This window comes from Henckelia pumila, chromosome 1 (assembly GCF_033568475.1).
Source record: "Henckelia pumila isolate YLH828 chromosome 1, ASM3356847v2, whole genome shotgun sequence".
Classification (NCBI taxonomy): domain Eukaryota; kingdom Viridiplantae; phylum Streptophyta; class Magnoliopsida; order Lamiales; family Gesneriaceae; genus Henckelia; species Henckelia pumila.
Window position 1 is genome coordinate 62998626 of NC_133120.1, and position 25699 is coordinate 63024324.

The 25699-nt window shown below is 36.8% G+C and overlaps 2 protein-coding genes across 4 annotated transcripts; one reads left to right on the top strand and one right to left on the bottom strand.

The window, feature by feature from the left end:
- Positions 1 to 14454: 14454 nt before the first annotated feature.
- LOC140883076 (pentatricopeptide repeat-containing protein At1g79490, mitochondrial) lies at positions 14455 to 19755 on the top strand. Of its 3 annotated transcripts, none has more exons than XM_073289400.1 (4): positions 14455 to 17255; positions 17330 to 17705; positions 18043 to 18247; positions 18471 to 19755. In XM_073289400.1, exon 1 carries the CDS (start codon positions 14676 to 14678, stop codon positions 17091 to 17093), a length of 2418 nt encoding a protein of 805 aa, XP_073145501.1. In that variant the 5' UTR covers positions 14455 to 14675; the 3' UTR covers positions 17094 to 17255; positions 17330 to 17705; positions 18043 to 18247; positions 18471 to 19755. The 3 variants fall into 3 exon arrangements, with proteins under 3 accessions (XP_073145501.1, XP_073145493.1, XP_073145486.1); XM_073289392.1 differs by having other exon boundaries at positions 14455 to 17705; positions 18471 to 18750; positions 18852 to 18865; XM_073289385.1 differs by having other exon boundaries at positions 14455 to 17705.
- A 365-nt stretch (positions 19756 to 20120) lies between these two features.
- LOC140865386 (GRAS family protein RAD1-like) lies at positions 20121 to 21695 on the bottom strand. Its single transcript, XM_073270042.1, has one exon. The coding sequence runs from the start codon at positions 21693 to 21695 to the stop codon at positions 20121 to 20123; it is 1575 nt and encodes a 524-aa protein (XP_073126143.1).
- Positions 21696 to 25699: the final 4004 nt, after the last annotated feature.

Here is a 25699-nt window from a genome sequence, read left to right on the forward strand (position 1 = left end):
GAGATATACACATCAAAATACGTCTTTTCATATCAAATTATCTATATCCTTGAATGGTGGTTTCAAAACCTTTAAAAACTTGCACTTGCCTGAACTACGGAGGTTGGGAAGATTCTTGACTTTGACAACGGACTAACCTTGCTTGGATGAAAACTTGCTTGGAACCTTGGAGAACTTGAAGCTTTCATTTCAAAAATGGGGATGGGGAGAAGATGAGGGAAATGTTGGGAAAGAAGGAGGGAGACACAAGGACAAAAAACTTAATTGATATGGGGTAGGGGAAGAAAATGAGGGGTGGTGGTTAGGAAGTCTATATAAAAATGTAGTCTGTCCAACATGCCTCAACTGGACTAATAAAATTTTCTCCTCCCGATGATTAAAATAAAATTATAACAATATTATACTTAAAATACTCGTAAAATTATTTTATTCAACCTCGTTCACAGGTTACCCTCGTTCTCTCAGTCCAGAATCAACCCCGACCTGGAAACATAAACTTGCTCGAAAAACAGTAAAATATAACAGGCATATTCAAAATATCACATAAACATAACTTTCAATTTAATAAGTAACATAAAAAAGATTAAAATCATTTAAAATTTTTGTGAGTGAATTTTGTATATTTTCGGACCTTACACCAGCGGTTGGATTCCCAGATGATGCTACATACTCTTTGGTGCCTAGTCTGAGTAGGACTTGATAGTTTGTGATACCCATGAAAATTTATAACATACTAGAATACTTATATATGTATACATTTGAAATCGATTTTAAAACACATATTTCCATAAATATATATATATATATATATTAATATATACTTTCGTAGTTTTATTTTATGTTAATGGATTTTAATTTCATAATTAATTTGCAATTACTAGAATTTATAATCTTGTAACCCCATTTGACCATCATAATTAACCAATTTATGGGTGATTATGTAGCCATTATGAGGCTATTAAAAGACCATAAATCAAGGTTAATGACCCTTAATAAGGACCATAGAATGTGACCATCAAGGCCAATTAAGTGGGAACCTTCCATCTACCCTCTTTCCCCCTATAAATACCACACCAAGGTGAAGACATGAGCACACCAAACACAAGACTTACTCCTCTAGAAATTCGAGCAAATAAGGTTTGGGGTGATAGGAATTCCGTCTAGTCTTAGAGCCAAGGTTTGACCAAGAATTGAGAAAGGAATTGCTATCCGATTTCAAACAAGGTTTCGGCCAAAGAACAGTCAATTGAATCCCCTTCTTTTCATGTGAATCAATGTAAGTGGGCTTATATACGTTTTTAAAACATTATGTATTGTGTTAAAATCTGGTCGTACACTATTTCGTTCATGTTTGTTATGAATAGCTTTGTTCTATTTGGATTGTTCGTGCTTTGCACAATAGTTATTCAGTTTCAAAATCCATTGTACATCATGTGTCGAGTCCTTTGTTTTGTATATGTCCAACAAATCTTTCATTCGTTTATTATGATTTGAACCTTCGAAATGGCACTGTTATGAATTGACTTTGAAGTGGATAACATATGATATGTTATGGCCCTGTAGTATGGTGGGTATAAAATCGTACCTATGGCCCTGTACGATGGGTATAAAATCGTACCTATAGCCCACTTCGGTGGGTATAAAACCGAACCCTCGCCCCTTAGAGAAGTAATATATAGGGGACAGAAAACGAACCATGAATAATGAAATGAAGTTTCAGTGCCATCTATATGTTTTTGTTCTGTTTCTGATGCGATCTTATTCCCTGCTTTGAATTCTGTTGCTATCGTGTTTTGACCCATGTCGTGACCCGTCTTGTGACATGTCCTGAGACATGTTACGTCCAGAACCATTTTTGTGTATATATGTATTTTGTATTTTGGTGTACGAGTATCCCCCACTTGCTGAGTGTTTTCCAAAACACTCATCCCTTACTTTCCTCCCCAGATAGGAATGAAGATCAAGTCGAAGAAATCGAGAAAAATTCATGTCTTGGAGATGGTGATGAAGAGATTTTATTTTGAAATTTTATAGTTATTATGCTGATTTTTAAGATGTAAGACGTTTCTTCAAAATTTTATTCCTTATTTGAAAATTTTGAGTTGTACAGAATATTTATTTTGGATTTTATTCATGAAATAGACTGGTTTTAGTTAAATTTTGTACCAAGAGCCTGGTTGTTTTCGAATTTTATTTTAAAGCAACGACGATGTCACCCGACCCCGGGATTGGGGCATGATAGAAATGGTATCAGAGCAAAACCAGGTTCATGATCTTGATGGGAAATTAAGATCTAGAATGAGAATGAACCACTTGGGAACTAGTATTATTTTTAAGGTTATTAGAAAATTTGAGAATGGTTATTTAGATTTATGTTCGACTCGGTTTTGGGACTATTATTTAGGTACATGACCGATATAAATATTTAAGTTATGATTTCGAATTTATACAATATTATTTGGGAGCTAGCATCCATTACATTATAGATACGGATTTTAAGTTTTGATTGTTAAAGTTTAGGTTAGTTTGATATTATAGGGTTATAGATCAACATGTTTAGGTTATAGTTTGACTCCAAGATTTTTTTTACTATTGAAATATCGGAATAAGATGAAAATAATAATTTTTTTTAAAATATATATATATACAATAAAAATTCAATAGATACAAATTTTTGCTATTAGAAAATGTTTCTACAACTCTTTCGAGTGAAAAATATTTCAAATATATTGCATATTATTTATATGTACATTCCCCTTTTGATTTTAAACAAATTATTTGTAATGGACCGAGTGCGTCCCTCTGCTTCTGGCCCATCTGGCCTTCTGCTCTGGGAGCCCGCGACCATACTCATGATCTTCTCTCCACCTGAAAAGGAGAGTTTTTGCCCTCCTCAGGATTCGAACTTGCACCACCAGGCTTTAAGTGCAAACTCTTCTGAATCCTGGTACCAGCTTAGCTGAGCTTAGTGGTACCAGGATTCAGAAGAGTTTGCACTTAAAGCCTGGTGGTGCAAGTTAGAATCCTGGGGAGGGCAAAAAATCTCCTTTCCAGGTGGAGAGAAGATCATGAGTATGGTTGCGAGCCCCCAGAGCAGAAGGCCAGATGGGCCAGAAGCAGAGGGACGCACCCAATCCATTACATTATTTGTCAAGTTTCGAGGACGAAACTTTTTATGAGGGGAGAATGTGATATCCGTGAAAATTTATAACATACTAGAATACTTATATATATGTATACATTTGAAATCGATTTTAAAACATATATTTCCATAAATATATATATTCATATATTCTTTCGTAGTTTTATTTTATGTTAATGGATTTTAATTTCATAATTAATTTTCAATTACTAGAATTTATAATCTTGTAACCCCATTTGACCATCATAATTAACCAATTTATGGGTGATTATTCAGCCATTATGAGGCTATTAAAAGACCATAAATCAAGGTTAATGACACTTAATAAGGACCATAAAATGTGACCATCAAGGCCAATTAAGTGGGAACCTTCCATCTACCCTATTTCCCCCTATAAATACCACACCAAGGTGAAGACATGAGCACACCAAACACAAGACTTACTCCTCTAGAAATTCGAGAAAATAAGGTTTGGGGTGATAGGAATTCCGTCTAGTCTTAGATCCAAGGTCTGCCCAAGAATCGAGTAAGGAATTGCTACCCGATTTCAAACAAGGTTTCGGCCAAAGAACAGTCAAATATTGAATCCCCTTCTTTTCATGTGAATCAATGTAAGTGGGCTTATATACGTTTTTAAAACATTATGTATTGTGTTAAAATCTGGTCGTACACTATTTCGTTCATGTTTGTTATGAATAGCTTTGTTCTATTTGGATTGTTCGTGCTTTGCACAATAGTTATTCAGTTTCGAAATCCATTGTACATCATTTGTCGAGTCCTTTGTTTTGTATATGTCCAACAAATATTTCATTCGTTTATTATGATTTGAACCTTCGAAACGGCACTGTTATGAATTGAATTTGAAGTGGAGAAAATATGATATGCTATGGCCCTATAGTATGGTGGGTATAAAACCATACCTATGGCCCTGTAGTACGGTGGGTATAAAACCGTACCTATGGCCCTGTAGTACGGTGGGTATAAAATTGTACCTATGGCCCTGTAAGATGGGTATAAAATCATACCTATGGCCCCCTTTGGTGGGTATAAAACCAAACCCTCGCCCCTTAGAGGAGTAATATATAGGGGACATAAAACAAACCATGAATAATGAAATGAAGTTTCAGTGCCATCTATATGTTTTTGTTCTGTTTCTGATGCGATCTTATTCCCTGCTTTGAATTCTGTTGCTATCGTGTTTTGACCCATGTCGTGACTCGTCTTGTGACATGTCCTGAGACATGTTATGTCCAGAACCATTTTTGTGTATATATGTATTTTGTATTTTGGTGTACGAGTATCCCCCACTTGCTGAGTGTTTTCCAAAACACTCACCCCTTACTTTCCTTCCCAGATAGGAATGAAGATCAAGTCGAAGAAATCGAGAACAATTCATGTCTTGGAGATGGTGATGAAGAGTTTTTATTTTGAGATTTTATAGTTATTATACTGATTTTTAAGTTTTAAGACGTTTTCGCAAAATTTTATTCCTTATTTGGAAATTTTGAGTTGTAAAGAATATTTATTTTGGATTTTATTCATGAAATAGACTGGTTTTAGTTAAATTCTGTACTAAGAGCCTGTTTGTTTACGAATTTTATTTTAAAGCAACGGCGATGTCACCCGACCCCGGGATCGGGACGTGACATAGTTGATCAGTCACCAAGTCATCTCATGTTGCATGCATCATATCAGTTTGTATAATCATGCTTATCGTAATGGACATTAGTCGCTCACGTTCTAGGTATTATCTTGGACACTCCATTCAATGGGGCATGCCTCAGGTTGGATGGAGCAAGAGGATCGTGGCAGGATTAGTTGCAGGGACCAGGGAATGCTTGGAGTTTTTATTTCCTATGGTTATATTTGGTATTTTAATATGGTTGTATGATTATACTTGGTTTTAGTACCGATTGTATACTGCTGGTTTATGTTGTAAATATTTTTTAAAGTTCCCGCAAGTTACTCTGTGTAATTAATTTTGTTGAAAATCAATTATTATGTTTTGATGTTAAACAAAAAAATCTAAGTAAAAAATAATAGACTACATCAAGTAACTCAACTGAAAGATGTTAGTCATCTGATTCAAGTGAACCTTGACTGGTCAGTGAACAAGTCAACCGTAGTCAATGAACTAGTCCAAAATCTTAACCGGTATATTTGTGACTAGACTAGACAACTGAAATACTCTAAGAGACCACAACAGGATACAACGGAGTATTTTACAACTGGAGACTGCGACTGGAACAAGCACCTTGACAGAACCTCAACTAGAAATAATTCTCAACTAGTCAAGGTTGCTCAACTGTACTGACCAGAACTGAAGTTAAGGACGACTGACATATGTCTGGGATATTCAAGAACGTTAGTCTCGATCCTTAAACATTACCAACACACTCAAAGACTTCAGATTTTTCTGTTAGATATTTTGGGGATATAAACATCCGTACACTATAGATGTCACAACAGTGATAGTACGTAGAGTGTACTTTCTATCAGAAATTTTCTAAGAGAACTGCAAGACAAGACAACATATATTTATTGTGAGGAACGAATATTTTTAACGCATTTATGACCGTTGAAATTGGTTCCTATAAATAATATTGAAGATCAGTCAAAGAATCTCTCGAATTTTCTATGAAATATTGCAATCTATTGAACACAATCTTTCACTCATACTTTCAAGATCACAAGTTTTACAAATACTGATACAACACACTCTCAAAATTTCATATCTGATCAAGTTAGGATCATTTTGTGCTAGGTTCTCAAAGTGCAATCATTGTAAAATTCAATCAGTCGAGGATGGTTTATTGTATTTAAGTTGAGTGCTACGAGTTTCAATCGAGGCAGTGTTAACTCTTCACTGAATCAGGGTCTTGAAAATTACTTGTAATACTCAATTTTCTAGTGAAAACCTTCCCAAAAAGAATAAGGAGTGACATAGGAGTCGTTAATCTGTGAACATCCAGAAACATATTTTGTGTTCTTATCATTTCAGTCGAGCCATCTTTTTCAATGTTCTATCTGTTAGTTAACCTTTTTTCGCACATATTGTTGGCTAATTCTCATCGACAGTCAAGAAAGAGCAAGTAGTTTAGTTGACATCTCAACTGAACAAATCATTTGAAGCAGAAAAGATTTAATTGTGTATTAACCCCCTCTATACACGTTTAACCGATCCAACAAGTGGTTCAATGCGAGGATATTTCTTTCTTTGAACACACATAAAGATGACTTCCTTCAGTAAAATTCCATGTTCTCCAAAGATGATTTTGAGGATTGAAAGATACGGATGCAAGCACATTTTGCAGCTCAGGACGATGACATGTGTTACGACATCACTGATGGATCCATTTCCATCACCAAAGCTAATACAATCATCGCCATATGCAGTGGTGCTCCACAGATAATAGAGAAACACATTAGTGAGTGGACAACAGAGGATAAAAAGAAAGAAAATCTCGATAGTGTTTCTAAATACATCCTCTACAAAAATCTTGACAAGAATACATTCAGCAAGATCAAAATGTGTAAGACTTCCAAAGAAATATGGGATAAGCTTATCCAACTCTGTGAAGGTAATGAACATACAAAAGAGAAGAAACTTTCTATTGCTACTCAAAAGTTTGATAATATCAAGATGAAGCAAGGGGAGACGATGCCTGAATTTGATGGGCGGGTCAATAGAATAGTCATCGAATTAATTTCTCTCGGAAAGACTTATCCCAATCAAAAGATTATTCTAAAGGTGACGAGACTGCCCAAGGAGTGGAATGTGAAGATAATGGAAATGGGAGAATCTAAAGATCTGAACAAACTGGATTTACACGATTTCTTTGCTTATCTATAGGCCTATGAGTTCGAGTTGCAGAGTCGAGAGGGTGATCAGTAGTCGACCACCCCAGTCACCAAGGCTTTAGCTGCAATAAAATTGGATTCACCTCATTCAGTCGAGAAAACTGCTGAACAATTAAGCAATGATGATATATATTTGTTTGTGAAGAAGTTCGGGAAGTTTTTGAGAAAGAACCAAGGTAGTTTCTCCAAAAACAACTACTCCAAGAAGCAATATCAGAAGAAAAACTATTCTGAGGATGCAGGTGCTTGCTACAATTGTGACAAGACTGGACACTTAATCGTAGACTGTTCTAAGCACAAAAGAGACGACCAAAGATCAGTTGAGAAGAGCAAAAAGCAAACTGAGAGAAGAATACAGTCCAGGGATGAGAGAAAACATCACAAAAATAAACATGAAGCACTTGTGGCAGATGAGAGCAAGGCCAAGTGGGCCGAGGCTGACAGTGATTCATCTGAGTTAGGCTACTCTTCTAGTTCCATTGATGATGAAAAAGTCACTTGCTTAATGGCCAAAGATCAAGAATTTGAGTCTACCAGTGAACAGGTATTTGACTTCAATTCCAAAAATTTTACACTAGATGATCGAATCAATGCACTACACGAGATGATAAATGTGTACCAAAGACTTTCCTTGTCATTCGAGGAATTCAAGGCAAAGCAAAATGATCTGCCAGATACCTCGACTGAGGTCATTTGGGAACAGTCATTTGAGAAAATTAGTCTGGAGGCAGAGATTGCTAAGCTAAGAACTGATAATATAAAGGTACAGACTGACTACCAAAATTTAAGCATTGAGAATAAAAGGTTGAATGCCTTGGTAAAAATCTGGAATAAATCCTCGGTGACCCTAACCAAGATGCATGAGTTGCAAAGGCTGATGGGAGACAAAACTAGTATGGGCTTTAGTAATAATGAGTGCACTGCTGAGACAAGTACTCGCCAAAAGCTGGATATGTGAAAAGGGAAATACATTCACTTTGTGAAATCTAGCATGGGAAATGAACATGGTTACCACGCTCAAATACTGAGAAGCCAGTTGAGGTTTTGACCTCAGGAAGGAGATGTGGCATTGACTACGTGCCAGAGAGCCATAATGCAAAGCACGACTGGAAGCCTCAGTAGACCACTCGAGATAAGCATGGCTCGATGAATGAACCGCATAGATAGTACCACAATTCCAGGAATGTACAAAAACAATACAAGAAAATCAAGGACCTGGGGAAGGTCAAACAATACACAGTCTCCAGCACACACCATTAACATCATTCATCTGCACCTGCACGAGTTCACACCTTATGGGATCCACGCAATGGTCACTGATTTAAGATGATTAAAGTGTGGATTCTAAAAGACTAGTCCCTTCTGGACCCAAATAGATGTGGAGAACAAATCATTCAACTCTGTGATTGCAGGTAACAAGAGCAGGAAAAATTGAAATCTTCAGTGTGGTACCTTGACAATGGTTGATCCTGACATATTACTAGAGAAGCACGACTACTCACACAACTGAACACTTGCATAGGACCAAATATGACTTTTGGTGGTAACTTAACATGTATAACCATGGGTAAGCGTAAGATTATCCACAATATACCATTATCATTGAACATGTACTGCTGGTTGAAAACTTGAAATATAATCTAATCAACATCGGTCAAATGTGCAACAAAGGATATTCAGTAGAATTTATTAAGTATCATTGTCTGGTAAAATTTTCCACTGGTGATCTTCTCTTAAAAGGAAACAGGTGTGAAAACACTTAAAAATTCAGTTGGATAGATCAACTAGTCGAGCCAGTTTTCTTTGTAGCTACCAACCAACAAAAGAACTGTCTATGGCACAAGCAACTGAATCACTATAACTTTAAGGCTACTTATAGTCTGAGCAAACATGACTTGGTCATTAATAAGTATTGTTTTTATTCATTATTTTGTGATATTTTCGAGTCCATTTTGCATGGTTTTTATGTCATTAGGTTTATTCATGTTTGATTATATTTTTTATTCATGCATTCGGATTATTCCTCACTATATTGAGTTTGAATGTAGATACAATGAAGAAATTATGATTTTTAGAGAACAAAAGAAGAGCCTAAGCACCAAGAAGAGGCACAAGAAGGAATTACGAAGCAGGAATTGTCAAAAATATTAGTTATGAGGCTAGATAAATCTAAATCCAGTCTAGACCGTTCAAAATGTATTACAAGATGTTTTCAAGCTGCTATCCAAAATTTGGCTTGATCTGACGGCTAGAACTTTAGATATGATTTTTTCAAAAATTATACGCGAAGAAGAAAGACCCAGGGCGCACCCACGCCCTGTAGGATGAAAATATGCGCGAGAAAAAAATCTTTGGTCAGAATTTTGGGCACTCGAGTGCACCTGGAAGAATTTTTATGTTTGAGGCAGAAGTTTGGGCGCTCGTGCGGGCACTTCTAGCGCTTGAGCGCGATCGCGGGAATTTTTTTTTATTTTACGGACTCTTTCAAAAAAGGAAACAAAGTTTATGGATTCTAGGGAGTATATATATCAAATTTCCATCAGATTTCAGATTCATTCAGAATTTTGACAACGAAAGTTGATGACTAGGGCTTGAGAGAGAAGCGAAGAATGACTTCAAGGAGGAATCGCACCAACCACGGTGAGATTTTCTTATTCCTACCAAGATTTTTATTCTTATGATTTCAAAAATTGATTTATTTATTTGTTTTTTTCTTATTGAATAATTTCTTTTAGATTAAGACCACGATAGGGCCATACAATATTTGTTTGATATTGTGTTTATTTTCAAGATATTATTTTTCTTGCTTTCAATTATTGATTGATGTTGGTTTAATATTTCTTGAGAATTATCTTGATCACCTGATCACATATTTGTTGATTAATCACGAATCGAAAGAGAATTAATTAAACATAGCTTCAAAGATGTCAATAAACATATGGTTAAACCGACTAGAAATAGTACTCGATTTCAGTATGTGGTTTTAGGTAAAAAAAAATGAAATTCCATAGCAATTTAATGCGTTTAAATCTAATTAAATTTAATTAAAAATAGTTGGACTGTTAGATTTATATAGGATTATTAATTCTAGAAATATATTGATAATTAATTTAGGGAATTTCACCGTGATTGTGCAGGAATTTAATAATTAATTAGATTTTAACCTTGCCTACATATTAGAGTTTGGTACCGTTGTGTGTCTTAATCTTTTATTTGAATTCGAATTTTCTTTGATCATTAACAGCTGTTAGACTTAATTGACAATTGTCCTAAGTAATGTTATTATGATTTATAGTTATTATCCTCCATATTTATTTATTTTGTCTAGCTTAAGTTAAGTAGTTAAAATTCTAGTAATTAAATATTAGTCTCTGTGGGATCGACTCGGACTCCAATCCGATTATATTATAACTTGACCTAGTTCACTTCCTAGATTTATTCCCAACCAAAATCGTCGGTCTGTTATTTGTCTGCCAAAACTAGATTTTACTAAATAAAAAGTATGTTCAAAATGTCAGTTTGGGAAGCAAGTAAGTTCATCTTCTAAAAACAAATGGTGTAATTCATCAACCCGAAGCTTATAACTGCTGCACATGGACTTGTTTGGTCCTATCCCAGTCATGAGATAGGGTGAATGAAGTATACTCTGGTTATGGTAGATGACTACTCGATTTCACTTGGGTCATATTTTTTAATTCAAAAGACCAGATTGCTCATCAACTGATCAAGCTTTTTAAACGAATTTTAAATGAAAAATCTTTTGGCATTGAAAAAATCAGGAGTGACGGGGAACTTAATTTGTCAATCAAGAGTGACTCTTTTCAAAATCAACTTAAATTTATCAGAAATCTAATCTACTGAATCAAATATGGTCTCTCAACCTATCGCTCCCCCACTTCATCTTAGAATAAGGGAATAGGACAACGGTGACCATAAAGATCCTTAAATGGTGTCATGCCAATGCTGCGATGATATACATTATTATAAGCAAACTCTATCATCGGAAAATGGTCCTGCTAGGATAAACCAAAATTCATTAGTGAAGCTCTCAGCATATCTTCAAGTGTCCAAAGGGTCCTCTCCGACTTCCCGTCAGTATCCGGGTAATATGTTGTACTCAAAGTCAAGGTAGTGCCCAAGGCTCGCTGAAAGCTACCCCAAAATTGATATGTGGTCATCGGATCTCTGTCACTAACTATACTCAGCGGTATCACATGAAGTCATACAATCTCCTGAATGTACAATCAGGTCATACAGTCAAAGGCTAAATCCCGGTTATACGGAAGAAAATGTGTTGACTTGGACAAGCGTTCCACAATAACCCAAATGACATCACAATGCCTGGATGACATCGGCAAGTGGGTGACACAATCCATAGTAACATGCTCCCACTTCTATTTGAGAATATCTAAACTTTGAAGAAAATCCCAGGTCGGCGATGCTCAGCCTTGACTTGTTGACAAAGAAGGCATCTGGAAACAAAATGATACAAACTACAATTCAATACCTTCCATAGAATCTCATACGTAAATCCTTGTAAATCTTTGTACTGCTTGGGTGTACGGTGATTCTACTACGATGGGCCTGAGATAGAATCTTCTCGCGCAAAGTCGGATCATCAAGAACAACCACCCTGCCAGACAAACACAACAACTCATCCGACCGAAGGTGAAAACCAGAATTATTGTCTCCCTACGCAAGTCGAGCTAACTTTTGCATCTTCGTATCTGAATGCTGAACTTGCCGAATACGGGCATACAATGCTGGCTCAACAAATACCGAAAAGACTCGGATTCCCTGTTGTTATTTCTTGTGGTCAAAAGTGAAACCCAAAGAACACCACTGGAAATTGCACTGGTGCAAAGAGCACTCACATTCACCTTACATCTAAGCGTGTCTTCTGTTGGATTCGCGGAACCTGGATGGTACTTACTTGACTTCGTAATCATAATTCTTGAGAAGATCCATCCAACGTTGTTTCATCATGTTCAACTCAGCCTGAGTGAACAAGTACTTCAAACTCTTGTGGTCAGAGTAGATATCAAAGCGCTCACCGTACAAATGTCGCCAGATCTTGAGTGCAAAAATAGTCGCTGCAAGGTCCAAATCATGAACTAGGTAATTCTATTCATGGGATTTCAGCTGTCAGGATTCATAAGCAATCACATGACCATCAATGTTAGCACACATCCCAAACCCTGAAGAGAAGCATCTGTATAAACCCCAAAACCACCGGAACCAAATGGCAAAGCTAACACAAGTTTCGTAGTCAGACGTCATCTCAACTCACTGAAACTCTGCTGTAGTAACCCGAATTCCGTGTTACATAATTAAGTTGGTTAAAAATTCTTAGAATAGTAAAACATGATTAAGAGATTTTAATATGATCTAAAGGACCAAAAAATCGAATCCGGGATGTCCAAAAATGGTCCAAGGAGCAAAGTTGACTCGGGCAGTTCGGAAGATCCGAACGTAGACCCAAGGGAGTTCGGAAGGTCCGAATTGTTTGGAACAAGCGATGGATTTCGGAGGCAGAGGTTCAATCAAGTTCGGAACTTGCGAATGTGAGATCAAAACTTCCAAAAGTTAGGCCTAACGCACTATTGACGTGTCAAGTGTGTGTAAACACGTGGAGAAACATGCAAATTGGAACTTCTGAAGTAGAAGTTCGGAGCTTCCGAAGACGATCAGAACTTCCGAAGAGGCAGATCAGAGCTTACGATCAAGGACATTTCAAGACGTGGCAATAATTGATATTCTTAGCGTTTTAGCCTTATACTCGAGGGCCTAGCGATAGCGAGGTGCTACGAGGTTTGTAGTAGAGCTGTGCCAGGGTTAGGGCTTTCGACATCAGCGGACTGACGACAGACTCAGGTAAAGCTTGAGATCTCTAATAGTATTAAGGAGTATCTATTAGCTTAGTTAAGACTTTTAGATCCGTATTAGTGATGCGTAGTTATGTTGACTTGTAGGGATGGACTATAGATGTCTGTACATCTAGGACAGTTGTTGTGGTACGTAAAGTACTAATTGAGATAGCCAGCGAGTATGCATGCTTATGCATTGCATATTATGTGTCATGATCCATGTTTTACTGCTTTGATATATTATGTTGTATGTGCATATATCATGTTGAGCCTGTATCTCTTTTGAGATAGCCTTTCTAGTAGGGTCGCTCAACCCTGGTTATGGACGGATAGACATGGAGAGTCACAGTGGCCGACGGGTCAAGCGGGCTCTAGTGTTCTTGGAAATTGTAGATCCACGTTCGGTTTTGAGTGAGGGAGTTCACCGAGTTGTTTGAGTCCCCGATGGTAGTACTCACTCATTGGAACCAGTATTAGCAGGATTGATCTTGTATACCCAGATATCCAATCATTCATTTTGCATGCATCATGTTAGTCTGTATACTCGTGCTTTACGTTTTGGGCATAGTTATCTCACGTCTGTGTTATTTTTCATGAACACCCCATTCGAAGGGGCAGTTGCAGGTGACTCAGCAATTGGACTTGTGCGTGGTATGTGACCTAGGCGATGATGCAAAAGTTGTTGTTAGTCTATTTAAGACGTTTATTCGATTGAGTTGTAATAACTCTGACTTGGGTTTTATTTATCGGTTGTATTCTATTGGGTCAGCAATTATTTAAGTTTTTGCATTAATTCTGGTTACGGTTATCTATTTAAGTTTTATTACATGCTTAGTGTTTAGCTAGTTACGATTATCTATTTAAGTTTTATTACATGCTTAGTGTTTAGCAGTCACTTCCAACTACTGGACTGGGGAAAGTGTCTGTCCCCTATGGAAATGTTGCTCACTGGTTCAGCCAGTTTACTCTTTCTAGTGCTCTTATGATCATTCTTGTGGAGAAGCTAGATCTGAAGATGGAGTATCGTCTGCTGGTCAACATTGTTGCCAATAGTCTACTCGTCAAGGACGGGGCTTTTGAGAACATCACTCAATAAAAACTTCTCACCATGGTGGTGATTTCTTCCAAGATCATTGTCAACTGGTATAACATTTTCTTCCACATGTTCACTGAGATTATTCGCAGCAAACACCTGTCATGCAATAAAACGTACAAATATATAGTATAAACATATCAATAAAAGATCAGTTGATTTGAAAATTGAAAATAAAGCCCAACTTGAAACGAGATGAGTTTTATGAAACTTTATTTTTGTGCAAATGTCTATATTTACGGATTTTAATGAATTCAATATAATTTTTGATTACCTAAATTTTATATGAATTGTTCTAAAACTTGAGATATAATTTATAAATGATTAAATTTACTAAAAAAATAATTATTACAAAAAGTAAAAAATAACACATTATCAGAGCACTTTCCATGTAGTGGACTGGGCCAAAAAGAGAGAAGAGAAATGAAGTCAGTCTCAAATACTAATCTTGTAACGCCTTACGCCTCCACCACGACCCGTCTCGAGTTTTTGAGTCCAAATGTATATTGGATCGTTCAAGTATGAAAATTCGAGCCTAAAATTTGTCTGAATCCATTGCAGTGCCTATGCGAGAAATGAGAATTATATCAAGGGTTTATGGTTTTGCTTAGCTCTGTTTGTGGAAGAATTTTTCGAGGTTATTTGCCGGGTACGAAAGATTTTTCTCGAATATAAATTTCTTCATCTATCTATGTTGATTTAACTATTGGAAATGATTCTGCGTAGTCTCCTGTTGTATAAAAATGTCGGGCATTCAAGAAACATGTTACAACAAAATCTTGTAAAGTTTCAATTTTTACCTTTTCTGAACCGTCCCAGTTCAAATTCATTGTTGGTGTCGATCTTTTTTGGGACGAGTGAGCGTTATTACTGTTCCGGGAAGCATGGTGGTGAAAAGCCCAGCGAGTGGACGGAAGAAATAGACTATTTGGATGAGTCGGGCAGTGTTATTTACTCTGGTAGGGGAATAAGGTCGGTTGAGCCCCGTGTTGATGACCATGTGATGGTAGGTGGATTGAAAAAACCCATTTTGAACGTCTCGGCTGTGGCTAAGATTGTTGAGGTTGTGAGAAGGTGGCGGTGGGGGCCGGAAATGGAGACACAGTTGGATAAGCTGCAGTTTGTGCCGAACATGACTCATGTTACGCAGGCTTTGAAGATAATCGATGATAGTGATGCTTTGTTGAGTTTGTATCGGTGGGCCAAGAGGCAGTCTTGGTATGTTCCGAGTGATGAGTGCTATGTTATGCTGTTTGACAAGTTGAATTTGAGCAGAGATTTTGATGGGATTCAGTCAATTTTTGAGGAAATGGTTAGTGATTCAAGTGGAAATGGGACACTGTCTTCTGGTGCATGTAGTAGGGTGCTTCAATATCTGGCTAAGGCTGAGAAATTGGAGGTTACCTTTTGTTGTTTCAAGAAAATTCAGGAGTTGGCTTGCAAACTTGATACTCAAACTTATAATTCGCTTATAACTTTGTTTCTGAATAAAGGGCTACCTTACAAGGCATTTGAAATCTACGAAAACATGGAAAAGGATGGGTGTTCTCTAGATGCATCCACTTATGACTTGATGATACCAAACCTTGCTAAGTCCGGTCGCCTTGATGCTGCACTGAAGCTTTTCCAGGAGATGAAACAAAAGAATTATCGACCAACTCCTGGGATTTTTGTTGCTCTTGTTGATACAATGGGCAAGGCTGGGAGACTAGATACATCAATGAAAATTTATATGGAAATGCAAGGTTTTGGGTTAAGGGCATCGGGATCCATGTTTGTTTCTCTAATTGAATCATTTGTTAAAGCTGGAAAGCTGGAGACAGCACTAAGACTCTGGGATGAGATGAAAAAAGCTGGATTCAGACCTAACTATGGACTGTACACATTGGTTGTTGAATCCCATGCTAAATCCGGGAAGCTTGAGATAGCAATGTCCATCTTCTCAGACATGGAAAAGGCTGGTTTTTTACCTACTCCATCTACTTACTCCTCTCTCTTGGAGATGCATGCTGCTTCCGAGCGAGTGGATGCTGCCATGAAGCTCTATAACTCCATGATAAATGCTGGTTTGAGACCTAGTCTGAGCACTTACACAGCCCTTTTGACTTTGCTGGCAAAAAAGAAGCTAGTGGATGTGGCTGCAAAGATTTTGCTTGAGATGAAGGCCATGGGTTACTCTGTTGAGGTGAATGCTAGTGACGTTCTTATGGTTTATATAAAGGATGGTTCCGTTGATCTTGCTTTGAGGTGGCTGCGCTTTATGGGTTCATCTGGCATTCGAACAAACAACTTCATAATTAGGCAGCTATTTGAGTCGTGCATGAAGTGTGGTTTGTATGAGTCGGCCAAGCCTCTCCTTGAGACATATGTTAGTGCCGCTGCAAAGGTGGATCTTATTCTTTACACTTCAATTTTGGCCCATCTTATAAGATGCCAGGAAGAGCACAATGAGAGGCATTTAATGTCAATTTTGAGCGCTACAAACCATAAAGCTCATGAATTCTTGTGCGGACTCTTTACCGGACCTGAACAAAGGAAACAACCAGTTCTGTCCTTTGTGAGGGAGTTTTTCCAAGGTATTGATTATGAGTTGGAAGAAGGAGCTGCTAGGTACTTTGTCAATGTCCTCCTTAACTACTTGGTGTTAATGGGACAAATGAACCGTGCTCGGTGTGTCTGGAAAGTTTCTTATGAAAACAAACTTTTTCCTAAAGCTATTGTGTTCGATCAACATGTTGCATGGTCTCTCGATGTTAGGAACCTGTCTGTCGGAGCAGCTCTTATAGCGGTTGTGCATACACTTCATAGATTCAGAAAAAGAATGTTATATTATGGTGTTGTTCCAAGACGGATTAAGTTAGTTACTGGACCAACTTTGAAGATAGTTGTAGCACAGATGCTAAGCTCCGTGGAATCTCCATTTGAGGTCAGCAAGGTTGTCTTAAGGGCCCCGGGTGATTCCGTGCTAGAGTGGTTTAAGAAACCAATTGTCCAGCAATTTCTTTTAAATGAGATTCCATCAAGATCCGACATTCTGATGCATAAGCTTAACACCTTGTTTCCTTGTTCTGCACCTGAAATCAGATCCTTGTCCCCTCCTAAACCGCTTCTTTCCGGAAAGAAATTGTAGCAGTGACAGCTATTGAAAATTGCTTGTGTTTGTCTAGCAAAGTTGTTGGAGACAGGACATTCTTAGCCATGTGCTTCACATTTCTGTTACTGATAGGAACACTGTTGTATCTTGATGTCTCTGGAACTGTTTATAGTCACCCAGAATTTCTTGTCACATCGGGTAATTCAATCATTTGATGGCCTGCCATGTGTTCTATGTTTGTTTTACTATATGATCCCAGTGCTTTCTGCTAGGCTGTGTTTAGCTGGCCTGACATTGCACGGGAAGAGCGTATTAATCCAAGCCATCCAATGTTTGGTTCTCGCCAAACCGTTTGGCTGATCATGTTCACTTTACCGCCGTGATTTGACATCCCTGTTTGCCAAAGGGAACAATGCCTGTGATCTATGGGTGAACAGTTGCAAAAAAAAAGGAAAAAAAATTCCTAAACAGCCCTTTGAAAATCGCTTACAAAACCATGCCGTCTCGTTCTAACATTTTCATTTTCAGTAGCTATAGGTGTTTCCTTTCGACTTCGCTGTGTTGTAGTGCTGTTTCATGGTCTATTTGCATGTTCACATGGATTCGAATCCGGTGTCACTGTGATCACTAGAGAAGATTTTCAGGCTGGTAAGTAGACATTGATTGTTTGAGGACCTTGAATCAATTGTTGCTGAAGAAAGAGTGCAATTCGAAATGTAAGGGATATGTAATTGTTTGTGCTGATTAGTTGGAACCCCTGCTCTCAGCTTGAATATGGCATTAATTTGTAGTATATGAATGAATATTTTGCATTTCTTGTTTCTTGTGCTTTTTTGCCAATGATCATATCGAGTGTTCCAAAACAATCTCGAGCGCATTTGTTAGCTTCAAGTATTCCCCCAATAAAGCGATTCCAAACTTTATTTAATTCATGCAACGTCGCCATTTTCGATCATTTAACATTAATGTAATCGTCTGTTCTTAGTTGCATGAGGTATTAAAGGGCCGGACAAACCGAACCGAACCAAAATCGGCACCAACAAGAAGCCTAATGTTTATGTGCATCTTTGGGTTAAAAAAACTCAAATATGCTACTAACAAATCAAAGGCCCCCTGTAAATCAAGATATTCCAAGTCCGATCCCAATTCCACTTCAAAGACTTGGATTTAGCCTGATGATCATCCAAAAGGTAACTTGGTGATTCTTCATTCATACTTTAGGTTATTAAAATGGGAGATTGAACTTTGGGATGATTTTTATAAAGGCACGTGAATGGGGGTGGGGACTGGAATATCTTTTGTGATATCGTTGGAATAAAGGATGCAAAACATATTGGAAGCATATGAAATGATGAACACATTATGACAACATTTCTTTGCTCTTGATTCCCGAGATATGCACTGTATTTATAGGGGTGTTATTGATGCCTGAGAGATGCATCCACCAAGATCCATGCCTTTAAGCAGCTCTTGGAAAGACACGGCAGCTAGAAGAGGCTTTACTTTACCTGGGCTCGTCGACGCCCCCACGCAAATTCCCTTTTTCACTGACCGCGCCACAATTCCCGGTTCCAGAACCTTCATTATCATCCAACCAAGATCCAGGAAAAGAAGAAAGTCACTCTCCCAAACACTTGCTACATGTCCTCGACCAGGATATGATGGTCATGTCATGGACGTGTAGGATCGGAGGGTTTGTCGTTTTACCAAAAGTTATAACTAATAACAATGGTGCAATTCAAATATTTTGAACCATATAACACTCTAAGCATCATGTTTCAAATGCTCTTTCAGCGGGAGCGATCATTGATCCCTTACAGGACGGAATGATGGCTCCATGAGCTTGCCTATGTGTTTGTATGTGTAGGAGGTCTGCAAGCATGATCATCTTGGAACACTTCTTCATTCATGCTCACTTGCTTGGCCTTGCTAATATGCACTTTCTTGTAAAAGGTGGTTGCAAGTATATCTGTCATCAATAACGTATCAACGGAAGACACGTCGCCACGTATTCCGTCAACCAATGTCTACCGCATGGATTTGCATGAAGGCAATGGAGAAGTCGAGATGCAACGGGAAGGATGCAAATACATCCAGTTGCTGAGAATATCACACCAGTGGCAACTGCCTTGATCACGAAGAATTAGTCGTTTTCGGGCCTCAGAGCTGCAAGTTTTTTGCCTAGAGGTGGGATGCTCACTCCAAGCTCACCTGCAGCAAGAACTGCGGCAATAGCTCACAATTTGTACTTGAGAGCTTCACTCTTGTTACCTTGTGCAGTTTCATTGCCGCACTTGCACTCTCCATAAACTTTTTCCGGGCCAAAACCAAAACATATTTATGGGGATATTATGATCATATGAGCATGATAAAGAATATTGATCCCGATGGAACAAGGGGAGGAAATTGAAGAAATTAAAGCTTCTGAATTTCTGAGGTGTGGAGCTTGTGACCTTTATAGGTTCATATCTACATGAAAGGATATCTATGTGTTGGTTGCACTTAGTCCATCAGATGAACACATTTATGAGTCTTTGCTTGTAAATATTGTACCTCATCTAATGGTCTTGGTGCATCCGATACAGATTTATCCATTCAAGAAATAAATGTTATAATCGGGAAAAAAAATTCATATTTTATTCAAAATGTTGGATATTGAATCAATAAAAGCCTAATAAATTCTAGATAGGTGACAACCTTAAACTATATACTTGATGAAAATTATATAAATCAATTCTTTAAAACAAACAGTGTAAGTGGCCGAACTCTCTACTATGATTACTTTTTCATCAAAGACAATTGTAGTCATTGTAATTTATGATAATCGAACGCATGATCCTGACTTGTAATACAAAGTTCGTGTGCGTCAATCCAATTCATTAAATATCATAAACACTAATGAAAGTGCTAGATTGGTTCAACAATTGTACACGATATCGACTCCGCATTATAAAATTGGCGTACACAATCACGGTAAACAAATAACCTGGAAAATAATGCCTACACTCTCTTTGTGAAATTTTATTTGCCATTGTTGAAATGAATTTTGAGGTTTAAAATGATTCAATTGTTTACTTGCCATGCTGATGCTAGCATTATTGGTCTCCCTTTCCATCCAAGCTGGAGGAAGCCCTTCTCACTTCCCACAGTATAACTATCACACCCATAATCAGATACGATCACTTGAGCTTGGTCCAAACACTTCAATCCCACCACTTGGAAACCGGCACGACCTAGCTGTCGTCGCCATTGATCTGCCCTTTCATGCCTCTCAATCCTGTTAGATCCTTCATAGGCTATAACATTTCGGATTTCCTCCGCGAAGTGAAATTCTTCGATCATGATCCTTTGTGGGCTACTTCTTGGGAAGCTGGCCTCGAGGGAATCGAATATGGCTGAATAGTAGTGAAGAGATTCTAAAAACCTTCCAAGAAAGAAAGGTCCATTGTGGTTGGCATCTTGCTCAACCACAGTGAGGAGGGCTGGATTCAGTTTCTTGATTGTTTGGAGAATGGTTTTCAAAGACCCTCTACTCTCCTTAACATGCTTGTGAAAATGCATTATGGCATTCACAAACAAGGCCTCCCCTTCTCTTAGTTCGAGGTTTTCTCGAGTTAACGAGGATGGCGACACTAGCTCTGCCACCAGATGGTACTCAAGGCAAATGCCAAGAGAATTGGCTTCTTCACAGAGTCCCTTCATGCTATTTTCAAGATCCATTGGTTCTTGATCACCTATGATACCTGTTATTCTGATAGATTTCGGGCCGCCGTCGCTTCTACGTGCCAAAGTTCTCACCAAAGAAGGCCATTGGAGATTATGCTCCATCCCTAGATCAACAATGTGCAGAGAGTCCTTTCCCATCGCTGCTTGATATATAGCATCATTCGCAGCCAAGAAAGCGAAACCGATATAAGGAGTCATTCGGTGTAACAAAGAAAAAGAATCACTCTTTTCCTCTCTTGTAATCAAGGACACCTCACCAACCATACTCGTGAATGAACCATTCGGGTTAACCTTCTGCAAAAAAGATAGCCTAGAAGTCAATCCCTTTGCAAAATAGTGTGAAACTCTCTGCAGAGAATCTCCCCAAGGATTGACACAAGGCCAAATCTGTGCTAATATCGAATTCGCTAGTTGTGTGTCCCTACACCCCACAGCCTCGGCAGAAGCTAGTAGCAAATGCACCAGTTGTAGCCCTTGATCCACTCCATCTGTCATCTCATATCCCTCACTCTCACCAGGAACGAAAAGCCCGTAATCTTTGCTTTCGTCTTCTTCAACCATCAAATGAACGTCTGGTTCATAACAAAAATCATCAAGCATGGAAAACTGTAGGGGACTCTCTTCTTGGAATCGACCCAAAAAGCCATTTTCTTCATCTGAGGACTTGTTGGCATTATCTTTTTCGAAGCATTCGACGTTAAAGAAAGTGTCGACGATTTCCTCCACCTCAGTTGGGGGCAATTCAAGCGCTCCATCCATACAAGTAGGCCACATATCCATCTCTTCGTCTTGTGAGATTCCTCCCCACTCTTCTCCTTGTTCTTGCTCAACTCGAGCCGGGCAAAACTGTCGAATGGCCGAATCTTGATCGAAAAATTCCAATGTAGGAAAAGAGTGCCATCCATTCATCATGGCTACCTGTGGTTAAATTTTCTCTTTTGTTTGATGTTGATTTAAAAGGTTGCTATGCTATGGCTTGCACACTTTTAAAAGTATGGAGGACAAGTTGAGATCTTATATTTTAAATAGTAATTGAATGTCGAGTATCTTTTAAATTATTTTTCAATTAATTGTTTTATAAATAAATAAGATTAATTTGCATATACACACAAATTAAATGATTGAAGCATCTTAATTTACAAAACTATTTAGTTTAAAAAAAAATATCGACCAATAAATTATAGGACAAAACTTAGATGCATTGTCGAAACTGAGTTGTATTTTATTGTGAAAGACAAGATATTATTTATTTTCGTGTGTGTGTGTGTGAAAAATATATGCATTTGTAATTCAAGCTCTGATAAATTTGTGATTAGTGATGATATTTTCCCGGATTTTGTAGTGTCATGCGCCATTGACATTGATTATATTTTGTTTAACAAAGGGGATAATTGATCCTCGGAATTAAATGAAAGTATTGTGAAAGGTAAATGTTAACATGACAGATTACAATATCGAGGAATTATTCTCCAATGTCTATAGCTAAGCAACAACCATTTTTGTTGATTAGGTTATTATATTTTCGATAATTAATTAAATAAAAAAGCGCTATGTGACGAAAATATAAATATGACAATAGAAGCTATAGCATCAAATATAGCATAATCTTTCGAATATTTAACACAATATTTGCTCTTGCTAGTAGGAAAGAAGGTAGAAATATGGTGTTTGAGCTATTATATATACTAACAAAAAAGCACATACGTTTGTGTATGAAAACTACATAAAATACAGTAATTGAAAGAAAAATTTGAGTGAAATAAAGATAAAAAGACATGAAATGTTTTATATTTTTACAATAGTGGTGATGAACATGAGAAAGATGTTGAGAAAGTGGGATAGTGAGAATGAAATATTATTTTTTTATCCTTCTTGTTTTGGTTTTTTTTTACATTTCAATTAATATAATTAGGGGCATTTTAGGACGTTTATATTAAAATACCAAATACGGTTACTATGAGCCCCTCTTCCTTTATTAAATAGTAAGAGATAATTCAAATATTTAAATTTTACCATTATCGTCTACCGTATGTTCTAGTGTAGATAAAAGTGTTTGATTTGAGGGATATGATTGCATGTTGGGAGAGTGATCATATATACCAAGATGATACTTGAGTTACATATAGTATTATAGTTCAAAAGATTTGAGTTCATGTACAATAATTACAATATGAGATTTTGTTAAAACGATAAGCATTTGATTTTACGTAGACAGAAAGTTAACAATAACATCCATCGACATACATGTCCTTCATTTTGCAAACAACGATGAAAAAAAATACAATAAAATAAAAAAGATTCCGGAAATGACAATGGATCGGAGCTGAAACGAAAGAGACATTAGCCGGCCTTGACTTAATTAGAGCACAAGAGAGGTAATTGGTCTATGAGGAATTTTGGAATAAAAAGCTAAAATCTTGAATCCCTTAGTTTCCTTGAAATGGTGGTTCATGTGTTTGTCACTAAGTCATAACCATCTAAGGTCGGCCAACAATAAACGAGACAACATTGGTTGGCCAGTTGGCCTATGCTTGACAAACTCCATTTTGGCTAGCTGTATTTCTTTTACTTTTTTTGGAGACAATAATTAGTACTAACGTAATAAAATATTATTGACTGAAATCAATGTGTGTATGTGTGTATATATATTACTCAATTATATATATAAAGTTAGACCTTGTAATAACTAATTTGTTTCATCAAATATGTGATATGAACGTCAAATTATATATCTAACCTAGCTATAAAAATACTAATTCATTTATATTGTTAAAGGACAAAGAGATCGTAATCAAATTACTATTTATATTATCTGATAGAATAAATTATTATAAAAAATTTAAAATGAGAATGGGTAGAGAGTTTAGAAGGGGGTTGAATAAACACTCGTAACAAATTCTTCTTTGAATTGAATTCAGTCGGATTAGCAACTGAAATTTGCAATACTCGAGTGTCATTATCAGTTCGGCTAACAAAAATATGTGCAAAAAGAAGCTTAACTAATAGATAGAACAATTGAAACTAGGGATTACTGTTAGAGTAGATGTCCTGCAAGTCAATTGTTGGATAGAGATCGTATCTTATTGACTCAATTGTAATAAACAGTCTTTATTATAAATATAATTACGTTTTATTCAATTTTTACATTTATTTTATCTACATACTCATGCAAACTGCATGGATAAAGACATTGAATATACTATAGTAAATAAATATGAGGTTGAACGTGTGATGACAATCATGAAACACATATATTAAATTACTGTATAATCTAAAAACGAGTTCTGATGTGGCTATATTTTTCTATATTTATTTAAGTTAATTTGTATGATAAAGAATTTGCATTGATTAAATTTATTTTATAGCTTCTAATCATTGTATGTGATTTGATATAGGAAAAAAGAAGAAATGGAGCTAAAAAATGGAAGGAAAGAGCCGAGATAAGAGAAGAAGTGCGAGGCAAAAAAATTCCCGATCAATCAGTAACTTTTTACCGATCTAGCGAGATAAATGAAGTGTTGGACAGAAGAGCTCCCGATCTATCGATAACTTTTTACCGATCGAGCGGGAGAAGAAAAGGAAAAAATGATGCGAATCAGAGAAAGTCTCGCTCGATCGGTAGTTTCTTACCGATCGAGCGAGACGTGAAATTCGAGAAATTATATTTTAATTAGGATACTTTCTTGGGAAGGACTCTATACTTTAAATATCATCTAGAACTCGAATTGTAATCATAGGATGGCTGAATACGGGAGAATACTCTTGGCGGCTAGGTTTTCATCTTTTCTCCTTAGAATTAATTTCTTTCTTCAATTTTTCTTAGGATTTCATTAATTTTAGTGGCTAAGTTTTAGTACTTGGTAGAGGAAGACAAACCCTTTGAAGTTTTATTTATCTCGTGAGATTTTGATTTTCATTGTTTGATTTTTGAGTATCAAAATTTGTTTGGGATTTATTTTATACTTATATATTTGAATTATTGGCTTGATCACCATATATTTTCTCATACAATCTATAGCTAAATTAGATATCAAATCCATAATTGTTTGATCCCTCTAATTTGTGAAGCAATTATGAACAATATTTTTCGCTTGTGAATTTGTTAATTCGTAGGAACAACGATTGACTAGATTAAATACAACTGCTTGTATTTGTATTGTTTAGCTTCATCAATTTCACTAGTTTGAATGCTACCTTACATTTAAATCTTAATAGCTTGTATTTGGGGTTAATTCATTGGTAAAGTTAATTTAAACGCTTGTGTCTAATTAACTAAAATTAAGGTGAGATATGAATTAAATTTCCAATGATGAATATTCAATGAGAATTAATTATTTTTAGAGAATTGATGATCGAGTGAATAACTTCAAGGGTGTAGTCGACCGATACCAAGGCTTGTTTTTAATCGATTTCTTCGTTCAAATCCTAATCTTGCATGCTAGTTAATAAATTTTAGTTTAATCTATTTTTAATTATTAGTAGTTCAATTGAAAATCCAAAACCCCCTTTTATTTATTTTCAATATTTTTAAGAATACAATTAAATTCACTTTCCTCGTGGGAACGATCTTTACTCTCTCTACTACATGTTTATTTAGTTAATCTGAGTTGGGTTAATTTGAGCATGACACGACTAAGCGCTGCCAAATTTTGGCTTCGTTGCCGGGGAAGATGTTTAATTTAATTGTGTTCTTGTTTTATTTTATTTCTATTCTTTCCCCCAGTGCTTCTCTGGTTTGTTCATGCTTGCAGGTGAATCTTCAGAAGAAGAAGAATTTTCCTACGATCCGGAGATAGAGAGAACGCTCCATAAAAGAAAGAAGGAGGCTCGAAGAATATTTGAAGAAGAAGAAGAAGAAAAAGAAGAAGAGGTTCTTTTTGAAGAGCCTAAAGAAGAGATGACTGCGAATCTGATCT